The sequence below is a fragment of the Cololabis saira genome, chromosome 1 (genome assembly GCF_033807715.1).
Source record: "Cololabis saira isolate AMF1-May2022 chromosome 1, fColSai1.1, whole genome shotgun sequence".
NCBI lineage: Eukaryota > Metazoa > Chordata > Actinopteri > Beloniformes > Belonidae > Cololabis > Cololabis saira.
The window spans coordinates 4,369,430-4,386,614 of NC_084587.1; the positions used below are offsets into that span (position 1 = coordinate 4,369,430).

A 17,185-nucleotide genomic window follows, 5' to 3' on the forward strand; every position below is an offset into this window, starting at 1 on the left:
ATGCGTTTCATCCCAAATCATTTGGGCAAAATGCATATCAGTAGGTGTTTCTGAGCTTAATAATAATAAATATATATACACACACAAAAATGTGTGTGTGTGTATATATATATATATATATATATATATATATATATATATATATAAATTGTCTCATAAAATTTGAATATTGTGATTTTCTGTAATGCAATTACAAAAACGTCATACATTCTGGATATAGCTTAAGAAAACTCAAATATCCTATCTCAAAAAATTTTAATATTCTGGCAATCTTAAGTTGTAAGCCATAATCAGCAATATTAAAATAATAAAAGGCTTGCAATATTTCAGTTGATTTGTAATGAATCCAGAATGTATGACATTTTTGCTTTTTTAAATTGCATTACAGAAAATAAAGAACTTTATCACAATATTCTAATTTTCTGAGACAGTCGTGTATCTCACACACACACTAAGTAAAACATATTAAATAATATAAATTAAATATATATTTTATATTAAAAATGCATATATGTATGCCGTAGGTTTTACCAGCATGGTATAAACCATTAATATGTGTGTGTGTATATATATATATATATATATATATATATATATATATATATATATATATATATATATATATATATGCAGACAAGTTAGAAAGTATAAAAAAAAAAAAAGAAAGTATTTCTGAGCCTGTATACTACTACAGTTTAATAAAGTCCTGTAATGATGGTTTTTAGTTTTGGTTCCACCCCAAGAATTTAAGTGGCCCCATCTGGCCCGCCCTATGAAACATTTGGATGAGTGAACCCGGACCACAGCCGGTACCGTTCCAGCTTTACAAGCCCGCCAGCGTGTTGGGACTGACCGTGATGTTCTGCTGCATCTTCTTCCTCTCGTTGTGCAGCTGGGCCACGCGCTCCTCCTCCTCCTCCAGCCGGGACTCCGAGTCCTGCAGCATCTCCTCCAGCTCCTGCTTCCTGGTGGCCAGACGGGCCCGCATCTCCTCGGCCTCGGCGCACAGCTCCGTCTCCGCCTGCAGCTGCTCCTGCAGGGCCAGCTTCTCCGCGTTGAGCTGGGGAGACGGGTCAGGGGGTCAGAACCGGGATCAGACCACCGGGGCAGGGCGGAGGTCAGGGCTCTACTCGTACCTGCTGGCTCTTGGACTCGAACTCCTTGAGCTGCTCCTCGGCCTGCACCTGCCTCTCCTTCACCTTCACCAGCTCGTCCTCCTTGGCCAGCATCTCCTCCTCCTGCCGGGTCACCTGCAGCAGCGGCTTCACCTGAGGGGGGAGAGAACAGGTTCTGCTCAGGACCGGACTTTGATTTGATCCGATATTGATTTGGGTTAGTGTTATTAAAACTGTTTTTTGAGCTGTTGCATGAATTATATGACTGTAGTTCTGCAACATATTAATACTAGTATTATATTAAGATTCAACAGCAAGTATTGCAGCTAATGATGCTGTAAGGACCAATCAGGAAACAGATCCAGGGAGGAAACAGAGACGGATGAAATCTGTTTTAGTTTTACCACATTCCATTTTAATTTTTTCCATTTTCTATGTTTTTTTGTTTTAAATTTTTGAGAATTTGGTTTTTAGCATTTTATGCAAATGTAACCCCAAGACCACGGAAGAGTATTAGGTCCAGGCAGGAGAAAAATACAAATATTTTAGAGGAGGAAGATTTTTTTTTCATTATGCACAAAGTCGAAATGTATTTCAACTTTATTCACAAAATTTCGACTTTTTTCTCGAAATTGTATTTCAACATTAATCTCGACATTTTGACTTTCTCAACATTTCAACTTTTTTCTCGAAGTGCACAATAAAAAAAAAAAAAATCCTCTGTCAAATATTTTTTCTCCTGCATGGCCCTAATACTCTTCTGTACCAAGAGAGTATATAAAGTGATGAAATATAGCCAATTTATGCAATTATAACAGCAAACTTTATGTTTTCATACCTTTAAACATATTTAAATGCAAAAACATGGCATTAGTTATTCTCATGTCCAACAAAACATCCTATTTTGGGCATAAACAAAAACTATTCCAAAAGTTATTTGTATGAAATAAATGACTGAGAAATAACTCAAATAGGGCTTTCAATATCCATTTAAAGTGCAAAAAACTTTTTTCCTCAACATCTCGACTTTTTTCTCAAAATTGTACTTCAACATTAATCTCAAGTATTTTTCCTCCTGCATGGCCCTAATTACCCAGCAGCCCCCGGGGGGGCGGGGCCCGAGCCCGAGCCGCCCGTCTCACCTTGGTGAAGAGCCGCCACCACTGCCAGTTCCTCAGCTTCAGGTAGGCGGCGCAGTTCCTCTGGATCACCTTCATGGCCGTCAGCTGCTGCTGCCTCTTGGTGAAGGCTCTGGGGGGAGAAGAGACCGTCAGAACCGACCCGTTTGCAGGAAAACGGTACAGTCGGGGGTAGGGATGGTAATCGAGAACCGGTTCTTGTTCAGAACCAGTGTTTCAATTCCTTGGAATCGTTTGCAAAGTTTTACAAACTATTCCCTTTTCGATTCCAGTCGTGCGGAAGCCAGCAGTCGATAATAAACATGGCGCTCAAGTGATACAAACGCTCGAAAGTCTGGCTACATTCAGTAAAAAAAAAACAAAAAAAACAGGGAAACTTGCAATACGTGCCAAGTGAATATATTTTGTCAAAGGGAGGAAATGCTACCAACATGCAAAAACATTTGCGCACAGCATGAAATTAATCGTCAGTAATTCTCAGCCCAACAGCAGCAACATTAGCATGTACTTGGCTAATAATACTGCAGGTAACTAAATAACTATTTAGAAATTTGTTGTAGTTTTTTTTTTTTTTTTTAATTATGTTTATTGGAAAGTGTTTTTTTTTTTTTTAATAAATTGCGTAATTTTTTTTTTTTTTATTATTACATTAATTGAAATTTGATTTCTTAGGAAAAAGGACAGATAAAAAAAAAGCTTAGTCTTCTTTCTGTTCCCTTTCATTCAAGGAAAGACATTTGTTGTAATTATATTGAACCTTTTTGTTTTTCTTTTAATGAATGAAATAAAGAATTAAAAAGAAAAACAACTAAGGAACACTGCCTGTCATTAGTGCCATTTGCCTCATTGTCGTCTTTTTTTTTCCAAATGCGAATCGATAAAGAACCGAATCGTTAAGCAGAATCGAAATTGGAATCGTAAAAATGGTATTGATTCCCATCCCTAATCGGGGGGGCGCCGGTGCTCATACTTGCGGGCCACGTATCCGCGGCACCAGGCCTGGAAGCTGATGATGACGTCGGTGATCTTCATGTCCCGCTCTTCCTCCAGGTGGGCCAGGACGCCGGCCCGAAAGAACACCTTGCTCTGGCCGATCCGGTACAGGTTGGAGTCCAGTTCCAGGGCTTTGATCTGAGGGGGACGCAGAGGGACAAGCCGGTGAGGACAGACGGTCGCTTCCACCCGGCGGCTGCAGCCGGCGGACCGGCGGTTCCTACCATGAGCACGCAGGCCTGCTTCCCGTCCATGAAGCCCTTGGGGATGGCGCTGGGCGTCAGGATCTCGTACCTGCGGACACCACGACCCGTTAGTCCGGTTCCTAAACCCCAACCTGCACCAGAGCAGCTACGTCCCGCCGCCTCACCTCTGCCTGAACTCCTGGAAGACGATGCGGTTGGGGAAGCCCTGCCTGCAGATGCGGATCCCCTCCAGGACCCCGTTACACCTGAGCTGGTCCAGGACCAGGTGAGGCTCCAGCTTACCGGCCTGCCGGGAGAAACAGAGCAACAGTTAGAAACATCCATCAGTACGCCCTGACCCACAGGTCTTGGTCTTGTCTCGGGTCTCAGACTCAGATAACTGAGATGCCGTTGCACACCAAGGTGACAGAATCTGGTGATCACCAGTTCTTCGGTGTAATCTGATTACTAGTGATGCACCAAATGTTCGGTAACCGAAATTGTTCGGCCGAAAATAGCAAAAAAAACACTTTCGGTGTTCGGTGGAATAAATGGGGAAAAAAACCGAACAATTAATAACGGCGTGTTTAGATGACGCAAAAGAAGTGGATAAAACAAAATAAAGAAAAAGAAAATAAAATCCCTTTCCCATATTAATACTTGTATGGGAAAGCGATTGATTTTCTTTTTCTTTATTTTGTTTTATCCTCTTCTTTTTCACTTTTTTTAGAAAGCACTTTAATGCACTAAATGCATTTTTTTAGGCCTAATTTTCAGCAGTCAGTTATAGGCCTAATGTAAGCTCAAAGATGGCCAAAAAAATGATTTTGCTAATTTATTTATTTTAAGTTATTGTGCTTTGTTGGTATAATGTCTGCTGGAATATCTAAAAAAAATGCTGGGAAATTAAAAAATGTTCAGTTGTTCATGTTCAGTTAAATATTTCTACCTCGCAATTTTGTAAAAGATTTTTCTCTTTTCTTTGAAAAGCATGCCTAAAGCACATTTATTCGATATATGCAATGGTGAAAAAATTGGCAAAATAAATGGAAAAACTGCGAAAAACCATTGTTCGGTATGTTATTCGGTATTCGGCCAAGTGTTTATTATTATTTTCAGTTTTGGTTTCGGCCACAAATTTTCATTTCGGTGCATCACTACTGATTACTTTAATGGTAAATAATGTAATTTAAAGTTGATAATTGTATCTTTAATGTTTAAAATTCAGGTTTCAGCTCCAAATTCAGTCCAATTTAAATCGGTAGCATTTACTATTCATGACTTTTCTGAGGTGGAGGGGGGTGTTGGAGCTGGTTATTCTGCTAGAGACTTTGGGACTAGTTAGTAGTCGTGTCAATCCTTAAAAGCACTGGAGTCAATCCTCCAATAGTGTAGAAATAGCGGTAGTCGTGTTTGGACAAGGAATTGTCTGGGCAGACGTGGGAAGTACGGCCTTTCAATCCTTCGGCGAGAACTAGAGCTAAGCAGCAACAGCTACATATAACACTTCTAGACCAATACTATCTATTGTATACGTATGTTTTTTTTTTTTTAACACCATTGTTCAAGCCAGTAACGGTTAAATACAGAAATAGTTCACAGTACGTTTTCTGATTGTTAATTTTACTTTGAAATCCTGGCTTAAATGTAGCATACAGGATTCTCAGAAAATTAGAATATTGTGATTTTCTGCACATTACAAAAACAAAAATGTCATACATTCTGGATTAATTACAAATCAACTGAAATATTGCAAGCCTTTTATTATTATATTATTTAATATTGCTGATCATGGCTTACAGCTTAAGAAAACTCAAATATCCTATCTAAAAAAATTAGAATAATCTGGGAATCTTAATCTTTAATTGCATTACAGAAAATAAAGAACTTTATCACAATATTCTAATTTTCTGAGACAGTACTGCATATTAAACATTTGATCTTCTCACGATGTGTGATCAGGAGCTCGTCGTGAGGTGTTAATCTCTCGTCGTTACCCCACGTATACTGCACGAGGCACGACCAACGATTGGTTCGAAATCTGGCCTGATCCAAAAAATAGTCGCACGAGTGGAAAATCGGTTCAAAACGAGCCGACAATCGCACAGTGTCTGCCTGGCTTTAGACGCTCATTGTCAGTGCAGTTATTCACCTAAAGAACGTGTTAACTTAATGGGTTTTTCCAGGACGCACCTTCTTCTCGTGGTTGGGGATGATGCAGCGGACGAAGTTGGGGTTGGTGTTCCTCAGGGTGGCCATCAGGTTCCCCAGCTGCTCCTTGTACAGCTGGCCCACCGTGCGGAACATGCCCTTCCGGGTCTTGAAGGCGCCGTGGACCGAGTCCGACATCCCTGCCACCTTGTCCAGGCCCACGATGCGGTCCACTGAGACGGACGGAGTTGAGAGGGGGTTTTAGTCAGATACCGGGGGGGTTTTAGAGAGAATGGGCCGAGGAGCGGCACTCACCGTCCCGCCACAGGTCGCCGGTGAACTTGTCCGTGGACTGGTTCAGCAGCGTGGCCACGCACTCGTTCAGCGGGTCCATGTTCTTCATCAGCCACTCGTCCGCCTTGTAGTCCACCTGCAGCGAGAGACACGGCCATCAGTTCCCTTGGGAACAATGATGTCACTGGTCCGAGGGGGCGGGCCCGTCCTCACCTTCCCGGCGTAGTGCATGATGCTGAAGTCGGCGTCGTCCTTCAGCTTCTTGGGCCTCTGGAACTTGGGGTGGCTGCCTTGCTCCTGGGCCACCTTCTCCACGAAGGACTTGTCCGTGGCCTTGGGGAACCAGCACTCCTCGTCCAGCAGGGCCAGGATGCCCGGTGGCCCGGCCTGCGGGGATCAGAACCAGCGTGTAAGCGGTCTGGAGCAGAACCTGGTCCCGGGACCCGGGAGCGGCGGCACCTACCGGCCTCTCGATCAGGTCGATGCAGGGCTGCAGGTCCAGGCCGAAGTCGATGAAGCTCCACTCGATGCCCTCCCGCTGGTACTCCTCCTGCTCCAGGATGAACATGGTGTGGTTGAAGAGCTGCTGCAGCTTCTCGTTGGTGTAGTTGATGCACAGCTGCTCAAACGAGTTCAGCTGCAACCAGACAAGCAATCGGTTGGTGTCGATCATTTATAACTTGATTTGATGAAAACATTTACAGCAATTTGATAATCATTGTTAGAAATTAAGCAAGATACAGTTTCAGCTGGGATGTCCTGTAGGTTCAGAGACTTCCAGGTAACTAAGACCTGGATGAAGGTATGAACATGTCCAAACCCTCGCCAATGTCTCCAAAGCCCTCGCCAATGACTCCAAAGCCCTCGCCAAAGACTCCAAAGCCCTCGCCAAAGACTCCAAAGCCCTCGCCAAAGACTCCAAAGCCCTCGCCAAAGACTCCAAAGCCCTCGCCAAAGACTCCAAAGCCCTCGCCAAAGACTCCAAAGCCCTCGCCAAAGACTCCAAAGCCCTCGCCAAAGACTCCAAAGCCCTCGCCAAAGACTCCAAAGCCCTCGCCAAAGACTCCAAAGCCCTCGCCAAAGACTCCAAAGCCCTCGCCAAAGACTCCAAAGCCCTCGCCAAAGACTCCAAAGCCCTCGCCAAAGACTCCAAAGCCCTCGCCAAAGACTCCAAAGCCCTCGCCAAAGACTCCAAAGCCCTCGCCAAAGACTCCAAAGCCCTCGCCAAAGACTCCAAACCCCTCGCCAAAGACTCCAAACCCCTCGCCAAAGACTCCAAACCCATCGCCAAAGACTCCAAACCCCTCGCCAAAGACTCCAAACCATCGCCAATGACCCCAAACCCTCGCCAATGACTCCAAACCCCTCGCCAATGACTCCAAACCCCTCGCCAAAGACTCCAAACCCCTCGCCAAAGACTCCAAACCCCTCGCCAAAGACTCCAAACCCCTCGCCAAAGACTCCAAACCATCGCCAATGACCCCAAACCCTCGCCAATGTCTCCAAACCCCTCACCAATGACTCCAAACCCCTCGCCAATGACTCCAAACCATCGCCAAAGACTCCAAACCCCTCGCCAAAGACTCCAAACCATCGCCAAAGACTCCAAACCCCTCGCCAATGACTCCAAACCATCGCCAAAGACTCCAAACCATCGCCAAAGACCCCAAACCCTCGCCAATGACTCCAAACCATCGCCAAAGACTCCAAACCCTCAACCCTCGCCAATCTCACCACCGTCTCGTAAACCTTCTCTCTCACACCTCGCTCGACACTTTCCTCCACCCGTTCCAACCTGCCTGCACTCGTTTCTACACCCGTTTCCCCAAATATCTCCGTTACTCTGACAGAAATGTTTCCTGCTGCTCATATTCTCACATCTTTATGAAAAGGATAAGAGATTTAAACGAGGAAAACAACACAACAACAAGTCCAATCAAAACATTTAACAAATCTTTGGCTTTCAAACCAACTTTTCTTCCCGTTTAACAACAAAAAAAGTATTTAGTTCTCGTCTTGTGGGTGGGGGGCAGTCGGAGGATTTGCTGATATTTAGTGGTGAAGTTGCAGAATGCAAACTGAAAATACTTCCAAGTGGAAACTGATGACCGAAAAATAAAAAGCGTGAAGGTTTAAGTTTGTCAGGCTCCTTCAGACCGACCAGGAACCTGGACCCGCCCCCTTTCCTCCCGTTACCTCGGCAACAGCCTCATCCTCCACCACCCCGTCGTACCTCAAAGATCTCGAAGCCAGCGATGTCCAGGATGCCGATGAAGGAGGCGCCCTGCCGCTTGGTCTTGTCCAGCGCCTTGTTGATCCTCATGACCAGCCAACGGAACATCCTCTCGTAGGACGCCTTGGCCAGCGCCTCCACCGCGAACTCCGCCTGCTCCTGGGTCTGGGCCTTCTGCACGTAGTCGCGGCCGACCTGCGGAGACGGCGGGGAGACGGTGGTTACACAGGAGCCCTCCCCCTCCCCCTGGCCAAACACTAGGACGCCGCGGCGGAGGTGCAGACCTTGATCCTGGGAGACAGGATGGCTCGGCTGAAGTCCGTCACGTTGATGCCCAGCAGGTGGCAGACCTTCTGGGCGGCTGCGGGGAGAGAAACGGGGGTTAGAGGACGGGGGACGGGCAGAGGACAGGAAGCTGGGGGGACGGTGCTCACCCGTGTCGTCAGGCATGGACGCCTGGTCGGTGTGGCGCTCCTTCTTGAAGGTCATGTTCCCCAGCTGCAGCACGGCCGACACAACCTTCAGCAGACCTGCAGGACACAACGCCACCGGTCAGACCAGAACTGAACCAGAACCATTGATAGTAATCTTAAATTTAAAGAACATATCAAAAAGGTTTCTAAGTGCATCAAATTCAATCTGGCAAACTTTAGACATGTTCGCAGTTGCATGTCAACCAAAGCTGCACTAATGGACATGCACTCAATGATCTTCTCCCATATAACGTACTGCTTGACAAACCTGGTCTCAAGCTAGTAACACTGCAATTAAACCACTACTTTCTTTATATAAAAAAAACATTAAGGTACTGGACAAGAAATCCAATGACTATCATCACTGCCATATTTTATTGAAATATAAGTTGTTACATCTGGAAAATCTCATCAAATACTCACACTTATGTATATTGTTTAAAATCATTTATGGACTTGCTCCTCCTGTACTGAACCAGTTTATAAAGGAGCAGCTAGAGGAGATTGTGTGGTCCAGTTTAGGAAAAGTGCTTTTAGCCAGTCTGCATTTTCAATCAGGGCTGCTCGTGAGTGGAACTTCAACTGAGATTAGAAACCAATCAAATTATGCTTCTTTTAAATTTTATCTAAAAAAAGTGGTTAATTAGTGGCCAATGCTGTCATTAAATTTTAGTGCTTAATTTTCCTGGCTTACTGCCCTGCCTGTCGGTGTTTGTCTGATCCACCTGTCATGTTTCCTATTAGTTTGTCTAGTTATAATGTTGCTTTTTGTGCATGGCTTTTTATTCTGTGTTTAGTGCTTTTGTCTTGTTTGTTTTTGGCCTGTTAGTGTGTTACTGTGTGTTGTGTTATTAATGTTGATGTTACTGTTGCTGCTTCATGTTGTTTCTGTTTTCGTTTGTAGCAATTGTCTGTTGAGCTTATGTTAACCTGTGTGTGTGTATGTATTTTAGCTTAGTCTCTTACCTTTTAATCTTTATTCTGATGTAGCCTTCTTATTTGGAAATGTTTTATTGATTATATCTTAATAATTTTTCTTTTAGGTTGACTATTTTACACCAGTCCAGGGACAGCAGATGCAAAATAGCCTTTTTGGCTAATTCTGGCATATTTTACATTTGTTTAAATGTATTATTAATGTGCATTGTCCCTGATAACTAAACTTTTAAATAAATAAATAAATAAATAAAATAAACCACCCAGACCAGAACCGGCCCGAGGAGACACGTACCCACGGACTCCTCCTCCGGGATGCTCATGATCCTGAAGGCCTCCATGGTCTCGGTGAACATGTCCTCGTCCTGCTGTCCCGGGACCGTCACCTTCCCGTTGGACAGGAACCGGTACTTGCTGTAGTCCTCCAGGCACAGATCAGCTGGGGGGGACAGGAAGTGTGTCAACGTCACGTCTCACGAGTCGCCGCTTCAGGGACTAAAATAACGAAGAGTCAAACCACAACTACACTTCCGGTGTCTCAGCTCAAATCTGGCGACACCTCAGGTTCTGAGACAGGAAGTGGTTTCCGTCTCTCACACGAGGACAAACGTACTCGGGTCTGTAGATGCGACATGACGGAAAATCGACGAGCTTCTTTTCTTAAATCTGAACGAGTCATGAAGTTCGTCCTAAAACACCTCAGAGTTGAACACGCCACCCAACCGCCAGATGTTTCAAGTAACGAAGTACAAATACTTGTTACCTTACTTAAGTAGAAATGTTGGTTATCTATACTTCACTGGAGTAATTATTTTTCAGACGACTTTTTACTTTTACATTTTCACGCAATTATCTGTACTTTTTACTCCTTACATTTTAAAAACAGCCTCGTTACTCTATTTCATTTCGGCCTTTAAATAAAAACTATCCAGTTAAAATGCTCCATCCGGATAGAGTGAATGTGGTTGTTTCAGATGTTCTTGTCCAGTTTTGTTCTTACATCCGTTCCCTCAGATTCCTGCAACTAAACTTGGATGTACATTCCACTAAAGGTTAGGATAAATGATAACATGCCTCTGAAGTGTGACTTTTTGCACCATTACAAAACTTATAGGCAACTAGTCATCATATCTGCTGCTCTCTGAAACACATGTTAATGCTCAATAGTACACATATATGCTTCTTTAATATATTTGCATTATACTAAGATGCATTCATTTTCAATGGCTTTTGTCCTTAATAGCTTTTTTCCCCCTTACATTACTTTTACTTTTATACTTTAAGTAGTTTTGAAACCAGTACTTTTATACTTTTACTTGAGTAAAAAACTTGAGTTGATACTTCAACTTCTACAGGAGTATTTTTAAACTCTAGTATCTATACTTCTACCTGAGTAATGAATGTGAATACTGAAGACACCTCTGCCAACCGCCAACAGACAGGAAGTGGGCGTCGACTCAAGTCAGCAGGCCCCGCCCCCTGACCTGCAGGTCATCGTTCTCACTCTCATCAGCTTCATTTGCACCTGGTTTTTCTTTTAAATCTTAGTTAAGTCTGATTCCTGGTTCTGACCAGAGTCCGCTGGGTTCAGCGTAGCCCAGGACCCCCGAAGTCTCACCCTCCATCGCGACCCGTCCTCCTCGCCGTCATTTCTAAAGCCTAAAGTTGCTTCCGTCAACGAAAATTAGGAATAAATATCGTCGTCAACGAAACTTTAACACTTGAGGAAAATGAGACGAGACGCAACGAAAATGCTGGTCATGTGACGATAATGATAAATATATAATGCAATATCGTAGAGGAATAAAAACGAGACTAAAATGTAGATTACAAAATAAAAACTCTGTTTTTTAGTAGTTTCTCTGGTTTAATGTCCATGTTTTCAGTAGTTTCTCTGGTTTAATGTCCGTGTTTTCAGTAGTTTCTCTGGTTTAGTTCTGCTGGGTGACGTTAGTCCTCAATCCCAGTTGCTGCAGCGGGGAATCAGATCCAGAAGATGCAGCTGCAGAGTTAGAGGCTGATGCCGTTAACGCAGAGCTCTAGGTTCACGTTATTAAAAACAAAGTTACATAGAGAAACGCGGGGATCTGCTCTGGGGGGGAGAAGAAAAAGATCCATCTTTGGATCCACTTTCCTACATAGACGTGGAAAAGAAAACCCAATGTGTCGTGGAAAAAGAAAAAGACGGGGAGAAATGCGGAAAAATAAATATGTTGTAAACTCAAATTAGAGTCTTCTGTATCTGGAATGAATGTATTCTTGGGTCTATAAGGTAACAATAATATAATAATAAGATAATCATGTTTGAATTGTAAAATGGGTTTGGCTAAATACAATCTTTGACTAAAATGGTCCAGGACAATTCTGACTAAAATAAGACTAAAATGCTCAGACTTTTAGTCGACTGAAACTTGACACGACTAAAAGGAGAATGAACGTGACTAAAACTAATAAAAACTAAAATGATAGCTCGACCCAAAGACTAGACTAACTAAAATTGAAACAGGCTGACAAAAACAACACTACTAAAGCCGCCAAACACACAATCTCAGTTATTGTACAACGTCCCGACACGAAGTTTGCGTGGTCATGAGGGGATGGGCGTGGCCACGATGCAGTGGGCGTGGCCATGGCCATGGGGCGGTGGGCGTGGCCACGAGAGAGTGGGCGTGGCCATGAGGCAGCGTTCTCACCCCGCAGCTTGTCTCCGGCCCCCGACAGCATGTAGTAGAAGACGTGGAAGCTCCGCTCCTCCTTGGCTTGTCTGATGGCGCGAGACTTCTCCAGCAGATCTGACGTCTCGTCAAGGACAAACATTTCTCCTCCAGAACTTCAGACCGACCCGGTTCTAGCTGCTCGGGTTGTTTCTTATCCTCCTCCTCCAGCACTGGGTTATTGTTTTATATTTTCATACAGAAGGTCTATTCTATTATCTTCAGCCTGTGGATCTTAACTATTTTCATAGATTCTTTCAGAGACTGTTTCACATAGTGCAAACGGGACACACTACATTTCAGTGTTTGGATGAAACGGCACCCAAATCTCAACTTAGGGTTCTTTTACGCAGAAATGTTCTAAAGGAGCAACATTTACTTGTTTTGGAGGAAAACATAACGGCTCCTTTGGAAATTTCATCCCGAGACTTGTGAAAGGTAGTGTCCATATTTTCTGACTCTTATTAGAGGTGAATTTTACAATTGTTGTCCCATGAAAAAAAGGATACAAGTTTCGATGTTGGCACCGACGATGTAACCGTTGACGTCGAAGTTGATCCGGATGAATTTTCCCTTAAAAACAGAAACAAACGTTTAGATCACTGAAGCATTATGGGATAGAAACACACACTTGAAGCTGTTTCTTCAACAGTTTCAGCTCAAGAATGTGACGAAACCGGCGTAGTCAAAGTTCTAACGATGACATCGGACCATGAACGCCGTCTTCAGACTCTAAAGCGGCGCCGCAAATCCATCTTAACATTTTACTGTTTAAACTGATGCTGAACTCTGATACCAGTTACAACAAGTAACCACGGCAACCGACGAGCTGCTTACAGGAGAAGGGACGGATTTAACTTTCTAAATAGAAAACAACGGACGAAGCGTTACACATGAAGAGACCCGGTCTCTTTGCAGGAGGCGCCGCCATGTCCCTCTGGAAGCTGTTCCCATTGACTGAGCTGCCTGTCAATCAATCATACTATAAATATGTGTAACGCTTCATATAAACTCTTCTGGTTTGGTACAACAAAAGCACTGAGGACTTTTTTTATAAAAGCCATGCTGCAAATATACGTTTTAAAAACCAGGCTGCAAATATAATCGTTTCTGCCCTAAAGTTGGACATTTTAACGCGTCTGTAGCCTCTAGAGGTCAGTTGTTGGTGCTCGTTCCCAGAAACGTCTGGAACAACCTCCAGGATAATTCAGGAGGGATGAAAAAGGTCAAGAAGGGTAAAAATATTTCCTCACAGGTACGTAAAACAGAGAGGTTGGACCATCGATTTTCACAAAACTTATAACCCACCTGTTTCTCCAAGCTTTTAAACATCAGTAGTGAGACGGTTGTTTATGACCTTCAAGTAGATTTTATGTACTTTTATTCTCGGAGTTTATCGATATTATCTTGTTTTTTAAAATCGTATTTCTACTTTTATTGTAGTGTTTTATTCTTGTTTTATTCTTTGTGAAGCACCTTGTGATATTCTGTTGTCTGTGAAAGGTGCTACATAAATAAACTTTACTTCCCTATAGTCTTGAAACTGGAAGTTGGAATGCTGCAAATTTTTAATAATTAAAAAGGTGTAGTGATGCTTCATCACTACAAAGTACAGTAATATTAGACATGTATTGGCCCATATTTATTTAATTTTGAATGAATCGGCGTTCCATAGGATTATACATACATTTGTTGCTTTCTATAATTTTATCTGATGTTTTTGTCTGATCAACCCTGCGCAAATTCTACCTTTGAAGACTGAAACTGTTTCCTTGAAGCAGGATCTAGATATGTTCATTTCTGAACATTTGAGACCGGGCCGCTTTAGAAACCAGCGCCCAGAAGTCAGTAACAGAACTGCAGCTTCTCTTACTTATTATTAATGTTTTATTTTTTGTGAAGCACTTTGTGACATTCCGTTGTCTTTGAAAGGTTGCTATATAAATGAACTTTACTTAATTACGACGGTACCGTTATACTCTTCAGGATCGATAAAGTTGTATTCGATGACGCTGAGCAGCTCTGCTCTGGATTTCTCAGTTGTCACCTTAATTTTTAAAACTCAAAACGTGATGCCAGCACTAAATCTGATGTTTCTTACGAATCTGGAGGAGTTGTCGTTCTTGACGGTCTTGGCGTTGCCGAAGGCCTCCAGGATGGGGTTGGCCTGCAGCAGCTGCTTCTCCAGCTCCCCCTGAACAACAAGAAGAAAGAAACTGGTTAAATTGTAAAACAAAGTCAAACAAGGTTCACTTTTTCAAGCCGACGCTTCCTGCAGCAAAAACAGAAACTGCCAGCGTGATGAAACCCAAACTCAGACTGGTTCATACTCACCAGTGACATTCATCCTCTCACAATACCTGCTGCCACACACACACACACACACCCCCACCCCACCCTGCACGTTTCCACAGAGCTGCACAAGCAGCAGAAGCAGTACGCAGACATATTACCCACAAACCCCCAGAGGAACCGCAGCAGAGCAAACAAGAGCACAGAACCAGCAACAATGACCAGAAACTGGGCCGGGAACACAATGGGCCCCGCCCCGTTCAGCTTCAGGTAGAGTTTCTCTGCAGCGTCACGTGGAAAAACAAACATCTTTATTAACACAGTTCTTTAAAAACCAGAGTTTGATTCCTGGCACAGAAGCTTATTGGTCTCACATGAGAATTAAAAGCTCTTTTCCCCCCAAAACCCGGTTGGTGGTTCCTCCCACCAGAGTTTAAACCCGGTTTACTTCGTTTCAGCATCTCAGATCAGAGCTTTTTCATCGTCATGGGAACAATATGCTTCTGTGGCCGAGGAACCGTTCAATTCCCAAAGGTCGTGGAAGCGTTTTGTGAAGTTTTAAGAAAAGACTGATGCACGCTTCAGTGAAGCTGAGGTGGTTTTACCGGGAAGCACAAGCCGACTTCCTGTCACGCAGATCTGAACACGTTACAACCTGAAAGCTGCTGTCGGGGGAGTTCCTGCACTTAAAGTCACCCTGTGTATTTGACATATGAAGCAACAGAATCACCACATCTAGTGGATCAAAACAGCAGATCTTAATGTCCCCAAGAGGTCAAATGTGGTACTGCGGCGTATAAACGCTTTAAAGCACCGGCGTTGAACAGTTTCATCCTGGACCGGATTAGCATTTTGACCAAAAGGTCTGCAAGATCCATTTGCGCTCCAATACTATCCAAATAAATAAATAAATAAAAAATGTAAATACTGGCTTTTCTCCATGAAATTATAAAATCTATTGGGTGAATTAATTTGAGATCCAGTCGCCAGGTGACAAAAAAAAATCTGTTATTTTTAGACTTGTAATAACGAGTTTAATACGCCTCCTTTAAAGGAACGTTATGTAATAATTACTGCCATCTCATGGCCAGGTTCTAGTCACTCTCCACCAGATGTTGGCTGTTTTATTACATTAATGTTGCTTCATTTACTTTAATGGCAGTAATAGTCCAGTAGAGGAGGACCAGACCGGGCTCCACCACTGCCTAAATAAATAAATAAAAAAATAATTAAATTAAAAAAAAAAATATATATATATATATATATATAAAAAAAAAAAAAAAAATAATAATAATAATAATAATAATAATAATAATAATAATAATAATAATAATAATAATAATAGACTGGCTTGTCTCCATGAAATTATAAAATCTATTGCAGGAATTAATTTCAGTCCAGTGTATGAGGTCTAATTGGTCTAATTTTAAGGCCGAGCTTCGACTTTCATGTTAAATTTACAGTATTAATGTTGCTTCATTTACTTTAATGGCAGTAATAGTCCAGTGGAAGAGGAGGAGGACCCCCCAGACCCTCCCAAATGGATCTAAACGGTTCATTATTGGTCTAATTTGAAGGCCGAGCTTCGACTTTCACGTTAAATTCAGACGTCCACTGAGCTGCATCAGTCCTTTCACCAGTTTGGCCGAGACAGCGGGACGTTTTCTGTTAGTAAAGAACATTCAGGGAGACGTTAACTCACATGTGACAAGACCACGCTGCCCTGGAGGAGGTAAAACACAGAGTTCAACACATCTGACACCAACGTCAGGACGGTGGTGCATCAGGAGGACGAGAGACGAGTCAGGAATGGTTCAAACTTTTCATGTCAGGTCTTGCACGATAAAAACACACAAAAACAACCCCCATGTGGGGGTGATAACAGGTATGTGCACGAGGATTTCTGCGTTCTGCTCGATTTCAGCCGCCGCCGAGGCGAGGCGGGCAGGCCGGGGCCTGACGCAGGAATGCGCCGCCGCCGCCGCCACACAAGAACACCGAGGTGGAAATCTGCTGACGGGGGAAGAACGGAGGGATCGGGGGGGCAGGAATCAGACTCACCTGGTCTTTCTTGGACTTGAAGGACGAAGCCACGTGAGCGAGATACTGGATGACTTTCTTTGTGTTTTCCGTCTTTCCAGCTCCGGACTCGCCGCTGCAGGAGGTTCAGACACGGAAACAAATAAATAAATAAAAACCGGAGCAGCGTTTTGACCAGAGGTCTGTAAATAAAGCACATCTGGGCTCCACCACTGTCTAAATTAAATAAATAATAATCTACTGGTTTTTCTCCATTAAATTATAAAATCTATCGGAGGAATTCATTTCCAGTCGCCAGGGGACATCATGGTTCTGGTGACAAAAATCATAACGTTATTCTTGTACGAGCAATAACGGCTCGTGGCCTCAAGTTTAATACGCCTCCTTTAAAAGGAACGGTATGTAATAATTACTGACAATATAGTGGACAAACTAATCATTTTCCACCAGATGTTGGCTCTTTTATTACATTAATGTTGCCTCATTTACTTCAATGGCAGTAATAGTCCAGTGTAGAAGGACCAGACCGGGCTCCACCACTGTCTAAATAAATAAAATTGAATTAATTTAAAAAATAATAATATAATAAAAAATATATATATATATAATAATAATCTACT

The 17,185-nt window shown here is 43.1% G+C and overlaps 1 protein-coding gene across 1 annotated transcript in view; it reads right to left on the reverse strand.

Moving 5' to 3' along the window:
* The window catches only part of myh9a (myosin, heavy chain 9a, non-muscle), a 46,954-nt gene that overhangs the window by 22,052 nt on the left and 7,717 nt on the right, over positions 1 to 17,185 (reverse strand). Inside the window, exons 6-24 of the mRNA XM_061729117.1 lie at positions 16,587 to 16,680; positions 16,228 to 16,248; positions 14,335 to 14,427; positions 12,743 to 12,806; positions 12,213 to 12,311; positions 9,815 to 9,958; positions 8,545 to 8,640; positions 8,395 to 8,471; positions 8,111 to 8,305; positions 6,341 to 6,514; positions 6,091 to 6,264; positions 5,899 to 6,013; positions 5,626 to 5,816; positions 3,618 to 3,739; positions 3,472 to 3,541; positions 3,225 to 3,385; positions 2,258 to 2,366; positions 1,137 to 1,268; positions 854 to 1,060 (exon numbers count right to left, since the gene is read on the reverse strand). Of these exons, the coding sequence (XP_061585101.1) occupies positions 854 to 1,060; positions 1,137 to 1,268; positions 2,258 to 2,366; positions 3,225 to 3,385; positions 3,472 to 3,541; positions 3,618 to 3,739; positions 5,626 to 5,816; positions 5,899 to 6,013; positions 6,091 to 6,264; positions 6,341 to 6,514; positions 8,111 to 8,305; positions 8,395 to 8,471; positions 8,545 to 8,640; positions 9,815 to 9,958; positions 12,213 to 12,311; positions 12,743 to 12,806; positions 14,335 to 14,427; positions 16,228 to 16,248; positions 16,587 to 16,680 (2,338 nt within the window). The remainder of the gene's footprint in view (positions 1 to 853; positions 1,061 to 1,136; positions 1,269 to 2,257; positions 2,367 to 3,224; positions 3,386 to 3,471; positions 3,542 to 3,617; positions 3,740 to 5,625; positions 5,817 to 5,898; positions 6,014 to 6,090; positions 6,265 to 6,340; positions 6,515 to 8,110; positions 8,306 to 8,394; positions 8,472 to 8,544; positions 8,641 to 9,814; positions 9,959 to 12,212; positions 12,312 to 12,742; positions 12,807 to 14,334; positions 14,428 to 16,227; positions 16,249 to 16,586; positions 16,681 to 17,185) is intronic.